Genomic DNA, 21,556 nt, shown 5'->3' with positions numbered 1-21,556 from the left:
GGCTCCCAGCCCACGGGCTCCGTGAGAGGCTCGGCTATCTCCTCACTCAGTGTCCAATCTGGTTTTGTTAGTCAAGTGTTTTCACCTGCTTAGGACTAGCAGGAACCGCAGGCGCATTGCCGGGTGTCCCCCCAGCCCCCCAATTCAGTGGGTTACTTGCAAGGCCTTTGCACACTCATAGCAAGCGAGGCTAGCTACAGCAAGTCATACTTGTGAATCATCTTTTTTTTTTTGCTTTTTGGGTCACACCCGGCAATGCACAGGGGTTAATCCTGGCTCTGCACTCAGGAATTACTCCTGGCGGTGCTCAGGGGACCATATGGGATGCTGGGAATCGAACCCGGGTCGGCCGCGTGCAAGGCAAACGCCCTCCCCGCTGTGCTATCGCTCCCGCCCTGTGAATCATCTTTATCCCACGTAAGAACGTTTGTCTTAACCCCCATACTGAGAAATTCCAGGAAGTCCTTACCTCTCGGTTATCCGCGACGATGACCAGCTCCACGTACTTGGTCATCTTGAGGGTCTCTCGCTTTCGCTGCCAGGAGAAGACATGGTCTGAACTTCCCCCAGGCCCGTCTCTCCCGCCTGAGCCCTGCCCCTGGGGGGGCGCTTCTCCGGCCAGCTCCGAGACACCCACACTCCCTTCCACACAGACGTCCGCGCCCACCCAACGAGCTGGCGGGACCGTCCCCACCTGAGCGGGAAGCTCCCCCGAGTGCCTCAGGGAAACGCTCCAGAGGCACGGTGGGCCTGGGGGTGGGGGTGCCCGTCTGCGTGGGGTCCCTCCAGCAGATGCTGGGGCTGGGGAGGGATGCAGGTCTCCCGGTGGTCTCTTGGCCGGGCAGAGCTGGGGGTCCCTGGGGAGAGGCAGGCGCGGCGGGCAGAGCCGGGGGGGGGGCAGGCTTGTGGGGGGGAACAGCTGAGTCCAGGAGCCCTGGAGCCAGGCCCGGGCCCCCAGACGGGGTCCGATCCTCTTAGAGTCGTGGGACACTCGCGTGGGAGGTTTCCCAGGCCCAGTGGCGCGGGCAGAGCCGGGGGGCCAGCGTGGTCTCGGAGGGTCGGGGCGAGCACCGTGCAGGGGGCGGCAGCCAAGCTCAGACAGACGCGGCCCGTGAAATGGATCCCGAGTTGGGGTCCTGCCCTCGACGGAAGAGCAGGACTCGGGCCGGGCCTTGCCTCTCGGGTCGCCGGCCTCGCCGCACGGGGAGCCAGGCTCGGTAGAGCGGAGGGAGCCGGACGCTGACTCGGTTTCCCCGCCCGCGGGCCCCGAGAGGAGGCTCAGCCACCGCCGCCCCCCTGCTCTCGTCTGGTTTCGTCAGTCGCGTGTTTTCCCTGCTTGGGACTAGCAGGCGCCTCACACGCACGGACCCCCCAGAACACAGCAGGGGGCCGTGGCGTCCCCCACCCCGCGGGGCTCTGAGAGCCTCCAGCTCAGGGCCCGAAGGAGGAACGGTCAGTGAACGGGAAGCCTCAGTTTCCCCTGCTGGGTGCCGAGAGCGGCCTCAGCCCAGCTTGCCCCTGCCCCGGCCAACAGGCTCTCGCTGACCCCTCCCGGGCGCTCTCTGGGACTCTGAGCTCCAAGACCAGGCCTGAGGACAAAGGGACGAACTAGGTCCCGGGCCCTGGGCGCACCTACGAGGCTGAGCCCTGAGTCAGGCCGTGCCCGGCAGAGGGCCAAAGGGCTCTGAACTGACCAGGAGCTTCTCAGGAAGGCACAGTTCCCTGGGCTAGCAGGGGAGGAGAGGCGGATCGTCTGGCCTCGGGAAAGGGCCTGGTCAGCAGACGGGCAGGCACGCAGACCGGCCAGCGCCGTGAGAAACAGACTCAACTCCCACTTACAAAGAGTCCCACAAGCCTTGAGCCGGGAGGAAGCCCTTCGGGCCGGGCCGGGTCATTTTCGACGTCTCTATGAACGTCTTTATCTTTCTGACTCTGAGTCGGCGTCAGGACAAACCCGGGACCAAGGACCACACAGACGGAGAGAAAGTCAAGAAGAGGCCCCTGGGAATGAGTGTCCGGGGTCGGGCCACCTCCTGGGCATGCGGCGGCTAACCATGCTGCTCAGAGCTTCTCTCTCTGCCTCTGTCTGTCTGTCTGTCTGTCTGTCTCTGTCTGTCTCTGTCTCTGTCTGTCTGTCTCTGTCTGTCTCTGTCTCTGTCTGTCTGTCTGTCTGTCTCTGTCTCTGTCTGTCTGTCTCTCTGCCTGTCTGTCTGTCTGTCTGTCTGTCTCTGTCTGTCTGTCTGTCTCTCTGCGTCTGTCTGTCTGTCTGCCTCTGTCTATCTCTGTCTCTGTCTGTCTGTCTGTCCGTCTCTGTCTCTGTCTGTCTGTCTCTTGTCTTGCTGTGCCTTGGGCCTGGCTTCTCTCAGACTAATGTCCCAGCTGTCAGAACAGCCCAGCTCTGTGGTGTTTGAGGAGACACAGCAGCGACCCCCCCAAACTTCCGTCCTGTTTACACCCCGCACACCCAGCAGTGCCTGCCCTGCTCCCCGGAGACGCGCCTGCTCGGACATCAGGCTCACGCCAGCGCCACAAAAGCCAGCGCAGGCCGCCTCCAAGACAGGAAATTCGGGCCGGAGAGAGCCCAGCTTTCGGGAAAGACACTTGCCTTGCAGGCAGTGGACCCCAGTCCAAGCCCCCCAACATTGCTTATGGCTCCCCGAGCACCAGCTGGGGGCGCGGAGCAGAGAGGCAGGAATCACCCCAGACCTCTGTAGGGCGTGGCCCCAAGCCCTCCACCCCCAGCCCTCCGTCAAACAAGCAGCAGAGAGGAAGATGCAGAGCTCAGCCCGCCGTTCCCTGCGGGGGAGAAATTAGCTTGCGGAGCTGGTGCTTCCCCTGGGACCAGGACAAGGAGTGGACGGAGCTTAGCTGTGTGTGTCCCGTGGTCGGTCAGTCTCTGCATGGTCTAGACGGCCTCCAGATAGCCCAGCCCCCGGGCACACACCAAGTTCAAACTCTACTGGGTGTTCTGAGCCGAACCCCCCTCCCCCAACGCGAGACAGGACAGGGGCTTCCCTCCTACCCGTCTGGCCGGCGTCGGGGATGGCGGTGGATGCCGGGGGTCCGCAGGGTGGTCATGTGACCCGCAGGAGCCCCTGAAGCCCAACAGGGCCTGGGCGGGCGAGAGCGCGTATCCGCTGGGGGCGCTGCCCGCCGGGGCTAAGACGTAGGTCTGGTTGTCAAAGGTCAGCAGTCCCCTGGCGAGGAGAAATGAGAAAAAATAAAGTAATAACAAATCTAATTTTTCCTATTTTTTGGGGGGGGGCCGAAGGGGCGATGGACAGCTGCCAATTAACGCCCAGTGACACTTGATAACAGTCTGATGGCCCGATGGACGCCCCAGCCCGGTAAAGTGCTGCTGTGTGGACCCCCTGGTGCCAGCGGCCCCCCCAGGCTGCCCAGGTGCTGTTTGGGGACCACGTGGTGTCAGGGATAGGATTCAGGGCCTGGCCCAGGCCAAGCTGAAGTCTGAGCCCTGTCGCAATCTCCCTGGCCCCTCAAACAAAAGCTTTCAAATGCTTCTTTTTTTTTTATATGAATATAACTTTATTTTTCAGGTGCTAATAAGAGAAGCTCTCACAGCCTTGATTAGATTGAAGAAATTATTGTCCTAGAAAGGCAGGGTCAGAGCCTGAGAACTGAAGAGATTCCCCTTAACTGGTGATTCCATAGTCCCTGCTCTTTCTTTTTCTTTCTTTCTTTTTTTTTTTTTTTGCTCTTTGGGTCACACCCAGCAATGCTCAGGGGTTACTCCTGGCTTTGCACTCAGGAATTACTCCTGGCAGTGCTTGGGGGACCATATGGGATGCCGGGGATTGAACCCGGGTCGGCCTCGTGCAAGGCAAACGCCCTACCCGTTGTGCTATCGCTACGGCCCCTCTTTTTTTTTTTTTTTTTTTTAAATGCTTTTTAAAGGCAGCATCTTGCTCTGCCTAGGCCGAGTCCTTAGCGAGAGGAAGTGAAGGGAGGAATCCCAGTGTATTTATAATTTTCGGCTTAATTGGGAAGGACATTTCTGTGCCACAAACTTGCAGGGATTCATTTGGAAAACCTTTTGAAAAGCAAAGCTGTGAAGTTTTTTGTATGAGATATTTTATAGTAGCTTTTTAAAAAATGACTTCTCAAAGATATATATATATATATATATATATATATATATATATATATATATATATATCAGAGCCTGGAAGCAGGGTTGAGAGAAAAAAATTTAAAAAAATCTGCCTAGACTCTTTTGGCTTCGAGCTCAGCCCGCTCCTTCTCACTCTAGAAGCTTCTTTTCACCAAGTAATTTAGAAAAAAAAAATCAAACAAATAAAGCAATAACTTCTCAGACCTGTCAAAAAAAAAATCTGCCTAGAGAATGACTGTATCTGAATGAGCAGCAGACCCTGAAGGGGCAACCTTTGCTTTCTTAGCGGAAAGCCCCTCATCTGAATCATTCATTCCCGTCCCCTGCACAGCTGGGAGGACCGTGGCCAGGGCCAGGCAGGCCCAACTCCTCTGAGGGGCCTCTGGGGACAGGACGACCCTGGATAGGTCACGCATGGGCCCCCTTCCCCGGGGGGCCTGGGCGGGGTCTGCAGAGTCGGGGAAGGTGCCCCCTGCCCCGGGCTCCGGGGACCGGCACGCTGCCGACCCTGACACCTTCCCTCCGGAAAATGGGGACGGCGCCCACCCCACTTCTTGAGGGCGGCCGAGGTCAGCGGCCAACTCAGGGTGGTCTGTGGTGCGTGCCAGGAGCCTGCACAGGGTTCAGGGACCCCCGAGGGCCACGCCCCATAGACAGACACGGAACCCTGAGCACTTGTGTGGAAAACCAAGCCCCGAAGCACTCGGGCCGACACGCCACGAAGGTTCTGCGGGGCGGGGGTGGGGGGTCCCCGAACCTTCCGGAGGCGCCTCTGTGAGCACCTGTGGCCACATGCGGCCCCTGATCTGATGTCCAGCTGGGATGCTGCCCACACGTGGCCCCCATCTGACGTCCAGTGTTAAAAAGAGAAACTGAGTCATGAGCCGCGTTCTGACGGGGGGCGGTCTGGCCGCTGGTCCTGGCAGCTTCGTGGCGTCCTCACGCGCCTTCCCCAGGGCCAGCTGGTGTCCAGCTGCACAGCCAGGCCGCAGAGGGGCCACCGGCCTGCCGGGGTGTGGCGACACTTCTGGGAGCGTGATGGCGAGACTCGACCCCTGGAGGCACCAACGGCCGCGTCATGGACAGACGCAGGACAGCGGCCCCTCCTGCGTCCCGGAGCAGCGTCCCCCAGACACTGCACGCACCGGCCTGGCCGTCTCATCTCACCCAGCCGTGGGCCCCGAGCACGTCACGGTGCGTCAGTGAGTTTCTTCTCCTTTCTAAAAAGCTGTGGGTCCGACCAGGCTGTGCTCAGGGTGGGTCCTGGGCACACGGACACCGGGGGGCCGGAGTGGAGCCCAGACCCTGCACTCAGCACGTGCCCAGCCCGGGGGCCTTCTCTCCTCCAGGGCCGAGGTGGACTGGCCTCCCATGGCCGTCCTGTCCCGTCCACGCCCTGCCCACCTGCAGCGGGTCACGCACGGAGATTCTGGCACAGGGACGCTCTTGAGGGACCTAGCCAGTGCCCGCCCCCACGACAGCCCACAGAGAGAGACTGTGACCACGACGTCCTGCAGGGGATTCCGCGAGAGCCAGAACCGCAGGTGACATCAGGGACCCCGGGCTAAGGCCTTTGTTCTGACACGTAATATCCGCTGTGGCAGCCTAAGGATTGGCTGGTGCCTTGGCCAAGGGCTGGCGGCTCTTACAGCACAGGGGTCTTGGCCTTGCACAAGGCTGACCCCGGTTCAGTCCCTGGCCCCAAGGTCCCTGGAGCCCCACCAGGAGCGACCCCTGACACAGAGCCGGGGGTACGCCCTGAGCACCACCAGGCGTGGGCTGGTGGCCCCGATCGGAGTCAGGCGTGATGCTACTAAGAAACACAACGTTTTCAAGAACTGGGCTGAATTTCGGTCAGACCCCGGAGATGGCTCGGGGCCAGGCTGGGGAGCTAGAACACGCGGGAAGGATCCCCCTTGTATGCCGTGGGCCACAGTCTGAATCCTCAGCCCCACGGAGGACCCCCTGAGCAAAGTCAGGAAAAGTCCCTGTGCGCCACTTGGTGGGTCCCAATAAATTAGTTACAAGTCTCTGCCTTGCAAGCACGAGGTCAAGGGTTCGATCCCTGGTGCCACCCACATGTGCAGCGCATGACCTGCACCAGGATGTGCGCCCTCTAGTGCACAGCTGGGGGGTGTGCGGGCACCACCTCTAAGGCTGGTGAGCAGGGCCACCAGCCACACGAGCTGGCAAGCACCCACCGCCGGCCAATGATGGGAAGTGCCCGTGGGCAGCACCACCGAACGAGTGGGACTGACCACGAGCCCACGGACCTCAGGCAAAGCCCGTGGCCCCGGGAGCACCGCCCCCACGGGTGCGACTCGGGCCCCTGCAGCAATGGCCCCAAGGGAAGAGAAGCTCTAGAAGGGCCCGAGGAGCAGGATTCTGGCGGCCCCCGGCCACGACAGCCCTCTGCCCCCTCCACGCACGGGGGCCCTCGCGGGGCCAGTTCTACAGACTTTAGATTTTGGAGCCATGCTCAGTGCTCAGTGCTCACTCCCGACTCTGTGCTCAGGGGCCAGTCCTGGTGGGGGCTGTCTATGGCTGGGGTGGCACCCGGGCTGGCCACACCCATTACCCGCTCGCTCTCTGGCCCCGTGGCGGAGTCCTCTTAAATTAGAACAAGGCGCCAAATATCTCTGCACCTCAGAGGGATGGAGGGAAGATGCTCACCCTGGCCTGGTGGCCACAGGGACCTCCGCCAAGCTCGGCTGCCCCCGGGCACCTCTTTGCTTCTGCACAGCGGGCAGCGGGCAGCGGGCACCACACCTGAGCTCGTGCGCTGGGTCCGAGACACCAGGGCGGCAGAAAGCGCCGGGTCCCAGACGAGCAGCGCCAGCTCTGCCCACTTCCTACAGCTTCATTTAAAGCCCTTTTCTCTGTGGCCGTCTGTCCCCTCTCTCTGTCCCTCCTTCCTGCCCCCAGGCCCGGCCAGGATCGCCACAAGGCTCTGAGGACACCGAGCCAGCAAGACTCTGGTCACCAGCCCTGAAACGGTTTCCAGCCTTTCATGCTTAACGTTCTAAGACTTAACTCTCCAGATTTAGACACGGCAAATAAATAACAGAGGCTTTGTAAAAAAACCAAAAACAAGCTGATAGTAAACTGCCTAAATTGAGAGAGGGAACTTTAAAAAGAGAGCGAAGTCAAGGGAAAGTGGCCAAGGGACATACTAGAAAAAAAAAGATTTGCTAGCAAAATAACTGGTTTTTTTTTTTTTTGCCTAGAAGGAAAATGCCAACATTTCATTTCCTTCTGCAACAAAATTTTCTATTTTACACACCAGACTGAAAATAGCGGGTAGCCCACAGTAAAACAATGCCACCGAAGTTCTAATCGTGCGAAGAAAATTACTGGAAAAGTTTTTGACTTTGCAGGACATTCCTAGAAATCGTTACTGAGTCATAAACACGTCCCCCCTTTATCTGTCAAGCCATCCAGGGGGCAGATGTTGAGAAACGGGCGAAGCGTCTCCCTGCGCTCCAGACAGTTGGCAGCTTATCACGGGCCGTGATTAAAGAACCGCTCTGGGCTGCCTCGGGCCTGATGAATCACCCAGCTCTGAGCACTGCTGGGAACTGCAGTGGACGGACGCAGGGTTCAGCCCTGAGACGCGGGAGTCTGAGCTTCTCACAGCCCGACTGCCCCACTCAGATAAGCGGATGCGAGTTCAGTGGGTTCTCACAGATGCCTCCCTGCAGACTTGGAGCTGGAAGTGTCTCGGGGGCGAGGGGGGATCTGAAGCCCAACTGACTTTCAAGGGGGGGGTTCTGGTCCCTGCGTGGCTCAGGGAGAGAAGCATGAGCAGGGAGAGGAGGGGGCTTCCCCAGGGAGGCCAGGGGTCCAGGGAGGACAGGCTGGGTGTGTGAACGCAGAGCAGAGAGGGGCCGGGGGGAAGGGGGTGGGGAGAGATTCCTCGAGACTTGATTCTGTCCCGCTGGAGACCCTGATCTCAGACTTGAGAGAAAGCAGAGTTGAGGCGCTTGCTCGCACATGGTCAACCCGGGTTCGATCCCTGGTACCCGAAGTGGTTCCCTGAGTCCCACTGGGAGTGATCCCTGACCACTGAGCCAGGAGACAGCCCTGAGCACTGCTGGGGGGAGTGACCCCAAATGCCTCCCCCCCCAAAATAATCCGTTCTAAGGTAATGGTTATGATTATTCTAAGCCATAATCCAAGACAGTCCTCTCAGGTCTACGATCATTGCTCTGAGGCGATTCTAAAGGATCAATTATCCCGCCCGGCGCCGTGCGCTGTTCCTGGGCACAGCCTGGCCCGGGGGACACTCGAGACCCCTCCCCAGCGCCCTCACACTGCGTGGCCACTGCTTCCTGACAGCCGAGAGTGACCGTTCACAGCCCAGTGACGCCCCCGGCCAGCCTGGACCCCGTGGGAGCATCACACCCCCCAAGGTGGAGTTCCAGAACATTCCACCCCCCCCCAAGGGAAGTGGGTTCCCTGCTCCTCGGCCCCCTCCGCCTCAGCTGGGTCCTGGGTCCCACCTCTCCCGACACCGAGCAGAGCCGGGCACTGGGCGAGGGCCAAGTCCAAGGCGGAGGCACCCGCTGTCCCCTGCCAAGGCCACCCGCATCCCAGTCCTGGCCCCCGTGAGTGGGCGGCGAGCACACGGGGGCGGGGGGGCTGGGAGAGGGTCTGCATCCACAGGCCGGTGGGCAGAGGGGCTGAAGGGGAGGCCAGAGGGACGGCAGGACCCCGCGGTGCTCAGGTCCCCAGGGCCGCCCACTTGGGCAGCGAGTCCCCCAGGATGGAGCCGGGCACGCACGAGGCCTGGACCCGCCTCTGGCCTCAGAGCCCGAGACGGGGTCACCTGCCGCTGCTCTGCGCCCCAGGACCCGCTGGTCAGCCCCGTGCTCGGCCACACTGATGTGACCCTCCACCAGGCAGCCTCCGTAGGGAGGGGACGCCGAGTCCCAGAGCAAAGGGCCATGGCCGCGCAGTGCTGCCCAGGGGCCAGGAGAGGGGCCGGGGGGCCGCCGGGAAGGGGAGACTCGGAGAGGTGGGGGGGGCGTGACCTGGCTGTCTGTCCAGCAGCTACAGGCCAGGGGGACGCAGACGGACGGGGCACGTAGGGTGGGCTCTCGACTGGGGACCAGCTGGGCTCCGGCTCTCCCGACCCCTCACCCCTGCCCCTCCCACCTCACCCCTGCGCCCTCTCAAGCTGGTCTGCCCCTCACAGCCCTTGGCTTCCTGCAGGGGCTGTGGTGAGGCCGCCCTCTGACCCCCCGCCTCTCTCTCCACCCCCTGGGGTCCCTGTCATCGGGGCCCCGGGCTGCAGCCGCTGGGGGCTGAGCACTGCAATGAGGTCAATGAGTGTCCATTTCCTCTGACCCTGGTTTCCCGGTCACAGTCGGGGGCTGGCCCGGGCCAGCGCAGGGCTCGGACCCGGGCTGCTGGGAAGGGGAGGGGACCCCCAGCCCGCACCTGGAGCCGACGGGTGGCTCTGTGGGAGTAAGAGCCAGGGGCCCTAAGGTGGGGCCCCGGGGCAGGGCCCCTGGCTGGGTTCCCGGCCCTGCCTGGCCCTGTGGCCCTCAGCCCCGCTGTGCCCCGGAGCCCCCAAGCCAAATTGACACCAGGAGGGTTTGCCGGAGCGGCGTCTGGCCGGAGGGGGGGAGGGGATGGCGGGAGGAGGGGCTGCGGCAGGGGCCTGAGGGGCCGGGTGGGGCGCGAGGGGACCGGGGAGGACGCCCTGACACGGCCAAGCGTCCAGGGCTGCGCCTGGGACTGGAGTCCCTGCCCGGTCACCCGCACACAGGGGCCACGTCACTCGCTCGGCAGATGTCACTGTGTCATCTCCGGGCAGAGCTTTTCCTTCCCGGCTCGCCGCCTCGGGCCCGGCCCCTCCAGAGCAGCATGCGTTCCTCCCCCCTCGTCTCCTCTGGCCCCGAGTGTCGCAGGGTGCCCCCGGGCCCTGGACGTCGCTGCACGCTCCCCCTCCCCGGGCGCGAGGCGGCTGCAGGGCTGACCAGCTGGCGCCAGGGTTTCTGCTCGGACCCGACGTTCCATCCTGGAACTGCAGCCAAGGCAGGGCAGGGAATCCGGGGGCCCGAACCCCACCCTGCCCGAGCAGGGCTCTGCGGGGCAGCGGGGCGGAGGGGCGAGGAGGGGGACGGTGCTGCCGGAGGGAGCCCCCGTCCTCCCCACCCAGAGCCCCGGCCCACGGGGGCCACCGACGTCCCCGACCCCACCTACCTGAGCCCGGAGCACGCGCTGAGGCTGACGCTGGAGCCGGGGTGGCCGCGCACGTGCCCGTGGTAGTGGCAGTGGCCCTGCGGGAGGAGCACAGCGGTCAGCTCCCAGCCCGCCCGCGCTCGCTGCCCCCCTGAGCCTGAAGCACCCATCGGGGGCGCTAGGTCAGGCCAGGTGGAGGCGGCCCTGCTTCCTCGGGGGCCTCGCCGGCCCCGCCCTCCCCCTGCCAGGCCACCGGAGAGCCCGGGGGAGGGGGGCGGGTGTCCAGTCAAGGGGGGGACAGGCTGAGTCGCATTACCCTGGCCCTCCCCCCACCGGGCGCTGCGGGGGTGGGGGAGCCTTGGTTGGTCGCCGAGAGGGGAGGGGGCGCAGAGGGGGTGTGAGGCCCAGAGTGATGGTGGCAGGAAGAAGGTTTGGTCAGTGCCAGGGCCAGCGCCACCCTGCAGAGCGGGGCCTCCCCTCCTCCATCTTCCTCCTCCTCCTCTGCTTTTTTTTTTTCTTTTTGGGTCACACCCGGCGTTGCACAGGGGTTACTCCTGGCTCTGCACTCAGGAATTACCCCTGGCGGTGCTCGGGGGACCCTATGGGATGCTGAGAATCGAACCCGGGTCGGCCGCGTGCAAGGCCAAACGCCCTCCCCGCTGTGCTATGGCTCCAGCCCCCTTTATTTGTGTTCCATTTTCAACGTGCTGGTGTGTGCGGTGGCACTGTTGCCTTCCCTCCTCTGGGGACCAGGGGGCCGAGCACGGTGCTGAGAGTCCACTGATCATTCGAACGTCTCAGGATTCGCTCAGATCCTTCGCCCCTGTCCCTGGGCTCCTGTCCCTAGCGCTGACCAGAGGAGCTCTCCGAGGGACCGTGCACAGCGATGTCTGCACCTGCCGTGCCTCATCTTTTCACGTTCTTGGTCCCGGGATGTCGATGGGGTCTCAACTCTCTGTTATTCTCTGGTTAATTACTCCCTAGGGCCTTAGCTAAGAAGCCTTCCTGGGGTTACAGCGGATGGGGCTGTGTGTGTCTGTGTTGTTGTTTAAACATCAACCCCTTTTATTTTATTTTATTTTATTTTATTTTTGGGCAACGCCCAGCAGTACTCAAGGCTTGCACCTGGCTCTGCTCTCAGGGATCCCTCCTGGCTGTTCTCCGGGGACCATATGGGATCTCAGGGAAGGAACCCCAATTTGCTGCGTGCAAGGCAAGCACTCAAGCCACTGGACTGTCACTCAGGCCCCAAGCATAAACCTCACTGAATTAATTTGTGGATCTGGCTGGCAGTCCAAGTTTATTGTTCTGCAAGTGGGTATCAACCCTCTAAGAATCGCTTAGTAAAAGACAATTAATCCGGCCCTGCTTGTCCTGGTAACCTTGCTCAGAGCACTCACTCCTTTTGCTTCTCTTCTTTTGTCAAATATCCTGGGATATCATTGCTCATTGCCTCTTGTAAGTGAACTGAAGAACGGAAACTCTGATCTCTAACAATTTGCTGAGATTCCCACCCCCTGAATGTTTGGGATAACTTCCCACAATCTGGTTAGATTTTCTAGTTTTACAATAAAGACTCTTCCTAGACAAGTAGGTGGCGTGTCTCTCCCATTAGTAAGGGGAATTTTATACCCTTCAGTCTCGTTTTGCGTTTATTCTTATGTCTACTGCAAAATTTTCTTTGGCTTGTGCTGAGGTATTGTATAGACCTTCGGATACCATGAATTAGATCTTTATTATGTCTCCTCTGTGGTTATTTTTAGTGTAAAGGGGGAAAAAATCTGCTTTTTTTCCTCCCCACAAACCAGTCTGCATGAGACCCTCGTGCTGGGCTGTGTCACCAGCTTCTCAGATTGTGGCATATTTGAGCCTTTTTATGTGGCCGGTTGTATCAACTTCAAACCAGGAATGTTTTGTGGGTTCCCCAGCTGGCCCTGCGAGTAGCACAGTGAGCTGGCCAGGGGGAGGCCAGGGGGAGCTCGGAGGGGCAGCGTGGGCGAGAGGGGGGGTGTTTGGGGACAGAGCAGGGGTTCAGCTTGGCTGGAGTGAGGGCAGGGATGGGGGGTTCAGCCTGGCCGGAGGGGGAAGGGATGGGGGGGTTCAGCCTGGCCGGAGGGGAGAGGGACGGGGGGTTCAGCCTTGCCGGAGGGGGCAGGGATGGGGGGGTTCAGCCTGGCCGGAGGGGGAAGGGTCGGGGGGTTTCAGCCTGGCTGGAGGGGGCAGCGACGGGGGTGCCATTCAGCCTGGCCGGAGGAGCAGGACAGGGACACGAGGCCCGCATGGAGCGTCCAGCTTCCTCCAGGGCTGGGGCGGGTGGCCCCAGTGAGCTGTGGCCCAGGGAGGGTAGGTGAGGGAGAGTGGGGGCCCACTGGCCTAACCGGACACCCCCGCCCCCAGGCCTGGGGGACCCAGCTGTCAGGCTGCTCCACAGACCCCCCACGAGAGAACTGTAGAAAGGTTCCCAGCCTGAGTCTCTCGCTGGCCTGTGTGCGGGCACCCGGGGGAGTCGGCGGGACAATTCTCAAAGATGAGGAGGCCACGCAGCTGGACCGCAGTGTCCAGGTGCCCCGAGGGGCCCCCGGCAGGCACGGCCATGGGGAGCACCATTCGCCCAGTGGGCGGGGCTGATGCGGGCGCGGTGACTGACTGGGAGGCCAGAGCCACGGCCACTGTGACCGTCCACTCCGTGGGGCCCTGGCTTAGAGCCGGCTCCATCCAAGGGAGCCGTGACACGTTCACGGCGGCGGCTAAGCACGGGTTAAAAAAAATTTAGAAGCCAAATGATGACAATGATTGTGACTAGTGACCTCTGAAATCTGAAGCTTGTTTACACTCCGTCTCAATTTGTTATTTTCCAATAGATTATTTATCAAACGTAGTTTCAATTAAGCACCTAGAAATACCAGCTCATTAAAGCATGAGCTAAGAGCAAATGAGTGTAAAATTAATTTCCAGCTTAGCAGCCTGGCTGAGGGGTCGCCTACTTCGCCTATAAAGGGGCGGGGTCGGCCCGACCGTCCCCAACTCTTCCTCGAGGCAAACCACCCTCCACCCGTCAGTTCTCTTGCAGCCCTGAAGCACCTTTTACTGGACCTTCTGCAGTTGGACTGGCAAGACCATGGCCCCCCGCCCGTCCCCCCGACGGCCTCTGGGATGGGGGAACCGACTCCAGATGCCCCAAGACCAGGGACTACAATTTCATAAAGCTGGAAATTCACACATGGCGAAGGACGGCCTTTTCTTTGTCTCTTTGTCTCCTTCCTTCCTTCCTTCCTTCCTTCCTTCCTTCCTTCCTTCCTTCCTTCCTTCCTTCCTTCCTTCCTTCCTTCCTTCCTTCCTTCCTTCCTTCCTTCTCTCTCCCCCCCTTTACTTAAACACCATGGTTGACAAAGTTGTTCATGATGGTTTGTTACAGGTGCTCAATATTCCAGCCCTAATCCCCCCCAACTGCCCCCTCCCCACCACTGTCCCCTCCCCTCACCACTGTCCCCTCCCCCCACTGCTCCCTCCCCCACCACTGTCCCCTCCCCCCACCACCATTCCCTCCCCCACTACCGCCCCCTCCCCCCACTGTCCCCTCCCCCACCACTGTCTCTTCCCCCCACCACTGTCCCCTCCCCCACCACTGCCTCCGTTTCCCAACCATTTCCCCTCGGGCCTGCCCAAAGCAGCCCACAATAATTTATTCTATATTGTTTGTTACCACGAATGGGATGATCAAAAATCACTTTGGTAAAAGAAATTTTGTGGCAATTGCTGTCTGTGGCCATGGGGACACTAAGCCTGAGTCTGAGGGTTTGCTGAGCCGCTGTTGCTAGCTGAGCCTCCGGGGTTAATGCTTTGCTGAGGGAGCTTAGCCGGCTCCTGCGCTGTGCTCCCAACCACCTCAAGGGCTTTTCTGGACTCCGAAAGCCCCCTCTGTCCCCTACGTGCCACCTCTGGGGAGAGGGGGAGGTGCCCCTCGGGCCAGAGGGAGCCTGTGGGCACTTTCTGTGAGGGTCCAGACGGGCCCACTCGGAAAGGCTCCAGGGACTGTCCCCCGGGTCCGAGGGCCCGCCCCGGCCGTGTGCTGCCTCCGGGTCGGTCTCCGCAGACTCGCTGCCTGCTGCTTCAGCATGTGGTTAGCTCAAGGGGAGGCACAAGAGGAGCACCGGCCCTCGAGTCCACTGCCGAGGGTGCTCCCTGAAGCCGGGCCCGCCCCAGCTCCCCAGTTGCCTCTGGGCTGTGGGGCTGCGTTTGTCAGCTGGCGCCTGCAGCTGCCCATCCACCAGGAGTCGCGCCCGATTCTGCTGACCTGGTGCATTTTATCTCTCCCCTTGGAGCACAGCCCAGAAAATGGTCCCAAACTCGCACGACCACAAAACCGCATCTTCCCCCTTAAGAAAACGTCTAGTCAGCCCCCGCAGCTGAACCCCATGCTCCCCCCTCCCGTGAAATGCTCGCTGCTTCTCTGGGGTGCCCACGCGGGCCGGGGGAAACGGGCCCAGGCTGTTTGTGCGGAAGCGCCCTCCGCTCTGAGGAGCCCCAGAGCCCGTCGCCTCTCCCGGGGGCAGGAACCGGGGTCTGCGAAGCTCAGCGGCAAAGCGGAACGGCCCGAGCTGGGAGCAGGGCCACGGCCGACAGCAGCTGCCAGAGACGGACGGAGACGCTGCCCAGCCTGTCCTGGGACCCGGGGCTCCCCGGACATGTGCAGCAGGAGGAGTCCTGCCCGAGTGCTCCCGTCACACCGTGCTCCCTGCACGGAGCCTCCACCCGCCCCGGCCACCCTCACGCACGCCCTTCCCGACAGGTGCAGGGCCCAGGCCTTCCCTGGCGCCCCGGGTGCCAGACTGGGAGCGGAGAGCAGCGGGGGGGGGGGGGCCCTGTGGGCCCGGACGGTGCCCCTCCTCTCTGCACCCTCTCCTCCACCTCCCGACCCACCGAGGGGCCACGTGGTTCCTCAAGTCAGGAAACACAGGGCCGTGCCATAGCCCAGCTCAGGCAATGGGCAGATGGTGGGGGAACACGGAGGTGTGTGCATGTGTGCTTGAATGTTCATATGTGTGCATGCATGTGCACATGTCCAGAGAACACATGAGAACAATGTGTGTTTGTGCACAGGCATAGCTCGTACATGTGCACACATGTGTCAGACACTAGAACAATGCTGGAATGTGCAGGTGTGTGTCCACAGGCATGGCACACATGTCTGCACACATGGATGCTGGCGTGTGCAGGTGTGTGTGCATCTGTGTACACAGGCATGCATGCATGTCTGCACACATGGATACTGGCATGTGCAGGTGTGTGCGTCTGTGTATACAGGCATACACGCATGTCTGCACACATGGATGCTGGTGTGTGCATCCGTGTACACAGGCATGGAGCTCATGTCTGCACACATGGATACTGGCATGTGCAGGTGTGTGCGTCTGTGTACAGGCATGCACGCATGTCTGCACAGACATCCAGAGTGCCCACACATGTTCACATGGACAGGTACACATGCACATGTGTGTGCCCAAGCTGTTGCCTACATGGCAGCCTGGTTTCTGCCCCCTGCAGGGAGCACTGGACTGCGGTGCCTGTCCCTGCCCTGATGAAGAGGACTGAGCGTCTGTTTCTGGGCCCGAGGAGGGTGTCCAGAGGGGGGTGTCCACCATCTCCAAGGTGACTGCTCATGGTGGAGGACGTGCCCCTTCCCGTGGGCTCTTTCCTCCAGGAAGCCTTCCATGGTTCCTCAGGCCTGAGCTGAATGTGGTTCGGGGTCCTTGGGGGTGTTCCTCTTGCCCCCTGTCTCTGGCGTGTGCCCTGTCGGGGTGCCGTGGGCCTGGCGCGGGGAGAGGTGCTGAGACACCGAGCTGGGGACTTGATGTCCATGTGCCCCAAACAGGCACTGTGGGGGGGCGTCTGGGAGGGTCTGCGGCCCTTCCCGGGGGAGGCCAGAGAGGAAACAGCTCCTGCCCCACGTCCCCCCCTGCCCCAGCCTTGGCTGCGGCCACAGCCCGCACCCAGGGAGCCCTCGGCCGTGGTCAGCAGGGCCGGGCCACGAGTGCCCAGTGCTCGGGGCTGGCGAGGGACAGCGGCCCCGTGGGAGGTGGCCGCCCCGCTGGCCCCGGGTGGTCATCTCGTGTGGTCAGGGGCCGAGAGTCTGCACAACTCCCTCCGCCAGCCGGGTCCGACCGACGCGAGACCCCAAGCGGCGTCTCCGGCCACGAAGACGAGCCGAGGCCCTGAACTCTGGCGTGCGGGGGACGGGGCCGAGGGCGGTGGCCGCGGTGCCTCTGGGGCGGGTGTCTCCAGACAGGTGCCAGCTCAGGGACCCGGCGGGGCCGGGACCCGGGCCCTCATCTGCTTCCAATCGCCAAAGCAGCGTGGCCGGTGGCCCCTGGAGGTTTGGGGTGTCGGCCAGCCTCACCCCTGCCCCTGCTGGGGGTGGACCCCCAGGTCAGAAGCAGCAGCAGGGGATCGTGGCCAGAGGGCGTCTGCGCACTGTCAGGACCCTGAGTCGCCCTGTGGCCTCTAACCTGCCCCCCCGGGGCCCCCCAGGCCCTTAGCCTGTTCCTGCCAGCCCAGCGGGGAGGGGGCTGCAGAACCTGCTGGGGGCAGGGACCATGGGGAGGAGGTCAGGGCCTGCCATTTCCCCAGGGAGGGGCCCGTCTGCCTGTCTGTCTGTCTGTCTTCTGTTTTTTTGTTTTGTTTTGTTTTTTGGGTCACACCCAGCGATGCTCAGGGGTTACTCCTGGCTCTGCACTCAGGAATTACTCCTGGCGGTGCTTGGGGGACCATATGGGATGCCGGGGATCGAACCCGGGTCGGCCGCCTGCAAGGCAAATGCCCTACCCGCTGTGCTATGGCTCTGGCCCCCTGTCTGTCTGTCTTCTACCCGCTGACCTCACGGCAAATCCCAGAGAAAGAGAACTCGACCCCGGCGCCCCTCGAGAGACAGGCTGGGGCTCCCCTCTGCACCCCGCATGAGGCGGGGCTCGGGGGGGCGCCCACACCCCCCCAGGCCGCAAGTGCGGCCCAGAGCCTGGCTGTGCCCCTCCCCCGAGCGTGGCCTCCATGTCTTATTCTCTAATGACCCTGTTTCATTTTTCTGAGTTGAATATTAGGTGCTTTGCTCATTGATGAATACTAAGAACTAGATATTGTTTAGCGCTTCCCCGTCTCCAACCCACATTCAAGGGAAAACAGCGTTTCTGAGAGTCGCGTCGAGACGCACCCTCTGGCTCTGGGTGTGCCTCTCTGTCACTGGGTGTGCCTCTGGTTGTGCCTCTCTGTCACTGCAGCTTTTCAGGGATTGCCTTATACAGTTTGAGACGTTCTGCTGTGCATATAGGTTCACAATTCTTTCACCATCATTTTGAATTGTTTCTTTTCTCATTAAGTAAAGAGACTCTTTGCCCGTTACGGCATTTATTTATTTCCCAAGGTCTAGCTTGTCTGAGAGTGATGTTAATACTCTTCAGATTAGCATTTGTCTGTTAAATCTTTTTCTATTTCTTTTTATAAATGGACTAGAGGGTAGGGCATTTGCTTTGCATGCGGCCGACCCGGGTTCGATTCCTTCATCCCTCTTGGAGAGACTGGCAAGCTACTGAGAGTATCCCGCCTGTATGGCAGAGCCTGCCAAGCTCCCCGTGGCATATTTGATATGCCAAAAACAGTAACAACAAGTCTCACAATGGAGACGTTACTGGTGCCTGCTCGAGCAAATTGATGAACAATGGGGCAACAGTGCTTTTATAAACAGTTTGAATGTGGACAGACTTCATAAAACACGGTAGCTGGATTTTATCTGCACCATAATCAGATAATCCGTTTTTACTTTAACAAACAGATTAAATCTATTTATATAAAGTGAGAGTATTAGGTTCACTCATTTTGCATTTGTCTTTTATAGCTTATGTTTACTTCTTTTGACATTTCTTCCTTCTTCTCTTCCTCTGTGGGGTTGATATTTTGTTTACATTCTACTATATGAACTCTACATTCTATTCTTCTAGTCTTTGAGTGAAGGTACTCAGATAAATACTTTACTTACCAAGCACCTAAGGTTACTCAGCGCCTCTGCTATTCTCTAGCACACGGCACATCCTCAAACTGTCTTTACTGTTTGCTCACGTTGTTTTAAAACACCCAGATGCAGTCACTGCCACTCTAAGGAGGATTTTAAGCGGCATCTCCAGATGTATTCAACAGCAATTATGTTGCTTCCTGTAGCTTCCTGTTCGGTTCCCTTCTTGCTACGACTTCTTGCAAGATTTTTTCTTTTGGGAGGGATTCTTAGAAGCCGAAAGAGCAAATTCAAACCGTCCCGCCCGCCCCCCAGGCTCAGTCTGCCTCGAGAGCCCTGCAGTTCCACCGCCGGCCACCCGGGGCGCTCTCTTGGTTCTTCCTGCTTGGAAGTCTAGCCTTTCTTCACCTGGGGGGGCACTCTCAGCCCCCCACCCACCCAAAAAAGACCGCTTCCCTCTTCCCCTGTGAATTTTCATTCTGGACTTTCCTTCAGCCTTATTTGTGTATTGTTTGCTTTTCCCCCTTTTCACTGCGTGGGGGGCACATCCCTGAAGGGAGCTGAGCCTGGGGTCCAGCCCCTCCCCGGTCCGGCCCCCTGCACCCCCTCCCTCCCCCTCTGATGCCTCCTCATCTCACCCTGCTGGCCTGGCTCCTTCTAGTTTCTGCTGCACGCAGATGTTTTCTGACATGATTTTTTCCCTTGTGTGGTTTGTGGCAGGGACTGGGGTCTTAGTTTTCACAGGGGTGCCAGGGCTCCCCCAAATCTGGGCTGCAGATGGCTCCCCGGACAATAGTGTGGGGCTGTGCTCCGGGATGGGCCCCGGAGCTGCTGACCTGGGAGCAGGCTTGAGGTCAGTGTGCTGACTAGGACCCCCACCCCGGGCTGGCCCCCTCCCCACCCCGCTGACACTCGCTGACAAAGGAGAGGAACTTTGGCGTAGGAAACTCCTCTCGACTCTGGGACACTGGGAGACAGTTCTCTGCGCCTCCCCTGGACGGGAGCTTTCTCATCCTCCGGGCTCTGAGCACGCTGCCTCCTTGGCACCCGTGAACCCCCCGCTGGCCCCCAACCCAGCCACCCAGCCCCGGAGGCCCTACCGACCCGGCCTCCTTGCCCACGGCCCCCATTCCTGCCCTCGGTTCTGTCTCCCGGGGGTTTCTCTGATCCTGCAAACGTTTGCAGAGAAGGATAACAGTGTTGATCTGCTTGGATCCACCGTGTCCGTGTGTTTCCTCCGGGTTCTGGGTGACGCCTGACCCGTCCCCTCCCTGCTGCCTGTCTCTAGCCGTCCGTGTGCCCTGTCACAAGCCAACAGTGGTCCGACGGTCCACGAAGGGAGGGAGGGTGCAAAGCGGCCTGCAGTCAGCTTCTGGGAGCACCCACAGCTCTGACTGCTCTGTTTGGCATGAAGGGCACACGCGATCGTGCTCAGAGATCACGCCTGGTGGACTCGGGAGACCATAGTGGGTGCTGGGGATCGAACCTGGGTCAGTAGCGTGCAAGGGAAACGCCCTCCCTGCTGTACTATGGCTCCAGCCCTATCGTCCACTGCTCTTAAGACCAAGTCATCCTCCGAGTGCCTAGAGGTGCCGGCGCCCAAAGGCGGCCTCCATTCTCTGGCCCCCCACAGGGCCCTGGACCCAGCACGTGTTAGGGGAGCACCCCTGTAAGTAAGCAGCTCAACACAGCTGCATGTCAGACTTCAAAGGCCAGAAAAGCCAGTGGGGACCCAGGTGGGGCCTACGGACCACCAGGCCCTGGAATCCCGTGGATGGGGAGTGGGTGGGGATACAGGGGGAGCTGCCTCTCCCCTGAACCTCGTGAAGACCCTCCACATTCCCCGCAGCCTCGCTCAACGGGCTCCCGCTATTCCCTGAGTCACTGGACGCCGGCGAGGCTTCCTAGGAGAGGGTCTGTCCCAAGGCCGACCTGCAGTAAAGCCCACCCTTAGATGTGGTCGGGGGCAGCCATGGCCTCAGTCCAGCCCTCACTGCGCTGGCACTGGGACGGAACGTGGCCTCTTCCCGTGACCCACCGCGGGCTCTGGGCGTGTCTTGGCAGCCCAGATGTTGAGTTTTACTCAGGGATCCCTGGTGTCATTTGCGTTCGTCAAAGGGGTCCAGGTGTGAGCCCCTGGTGGCAGGTGGCAGGTGGGCAGAACCGCAGGGGCCCCGAGGTGCAGGACTCACCGTGTGGTTCCGAGTGAGGGAGACCAGCGTCCCGTCCTGCTGGTAATGTGTCTCTGTGAACCCACGGGCGATGAGGCCGCTGTGGAGACAAGGAGATGACACAGCAGGTGAGCGCACAGTCCCGTGGAGCCGAGCAGGAAGGGTGCACCCTCCCAATCCACAGAGGACCCCACAGGCCCCACAGGCCCCCCCCTCACTGTCCAGTGATACAGGAAGAGGCAGAAGACCCAGCAGGTGTAGTGCAGACACGTGCTTCTGGCCACAGCGCCCGGGACCAGAGGGGCCCCACCTTCCTGCCACCTCAGTCCCCCAACACACACATGGACATGCATGTGGGCACCTGCGCACGCTCTGTGCCCGTTCCCACGTCTGGCGGGAAGGGACAAGGACTCACTCTCATCAGTAGCTCTGCCACCTGTCGAGGAGATAATTTTGGACCCCTAATATTCCCGTCACTGGCACTCCCAGGGTGAGAGAATTAGTCATCAATGTTGAGAGGGCAAGGAAGGGCAGAGAGTTAGCCCAATGTGCTGGAGAATGAGCATTACATGTGGGAGCCCTGGGTTCCATTCCTGGGGACCACACAGCTCTCTGAGCACCACTAGGAGTGATTCCGGAGACGCAGAGAGACCCAGGTTTATGACTGGTCAGGAGATACTGGTCGAGCGCCAGTTTCAGACACTTTAATCTGGGCTGGATGAATATGTGGTGAGGAGAAGAGCAGAGGGATGGTCGGATAGATGAACGGGTGGATGGATTAATGGATGAAGTGAGAGGGATGGACCCATGATTAATACAGATGGATGAAGGTAAGGGTGGATATACTGAGAGGAGCAAATGCAGATGTGGGTAGGGGATAGATGGACTGAGAGGGACAGAAGAAGATATGAATATATGGGTGGACAGATGAGTGGATGGATGGATGAATATGTTGGTGGAATGATGGATGGATACACTGATGAGTGGATGGATGGATAGTTGATGAATGGATAGGTAGATGGTTGCTGGATGGTTGGGTTGCTGGAATGATGGATGTATAGTTGA

The 21,556-nt window shown here is 60.5% G+C and overlaps 1 protein-coding gene across 2 annotated transcripts in view; it reads right to left on the bottom strand.

The window, feature by feature from the left end:
- ADAM12 (ADAM metallopeptidase domain 12) overlaps positions 1–21,556 on the bottom strand; it is a 224,619-nt gene that overhangs the window by 64,851 nt on the left and 138,212 nt on the right. For both annotated transcript variants that reach the window (XM_055118985.1, XM_055118986.1), the window contains exons 4-7: positions 20,513–20,591; positions 10,343–10,419; positions 3,023–3,197; positions 470–535 (exon numbers count right to left, since the gene is read on the bottom strand). In XM_055118985.1, coding sequence (XP_054974960.1) covers positions 470–535; positions 3,023–3,197; positions 10,343–10,419; positions 20,513–20,591 — 397 coding nt within the window. The remainder of the gene's footprint in view (positions 1–469; positions 536–3,022; positions 3,198–10,342; positions 10,420–20,512; positions 20,592–21,556) is intronic.

Source organism: Sorex araneus, chromosome 11, assembly GCF_027595985.1.
Source record: "Sorex araneus isolate mSorAra2 chromosome 11, mSorAra2.pri, whole genome shotgun sequence".
Taxonomy (NCBI): Eukaryota; Metazoa; Chordata; class Mammalia; order Eulipotyphla; family Soricidae; genus Sorex; species Sorex araneus.
This window is presented reverse-complemented; position numbering and strand designations above follow the sequence as displayed.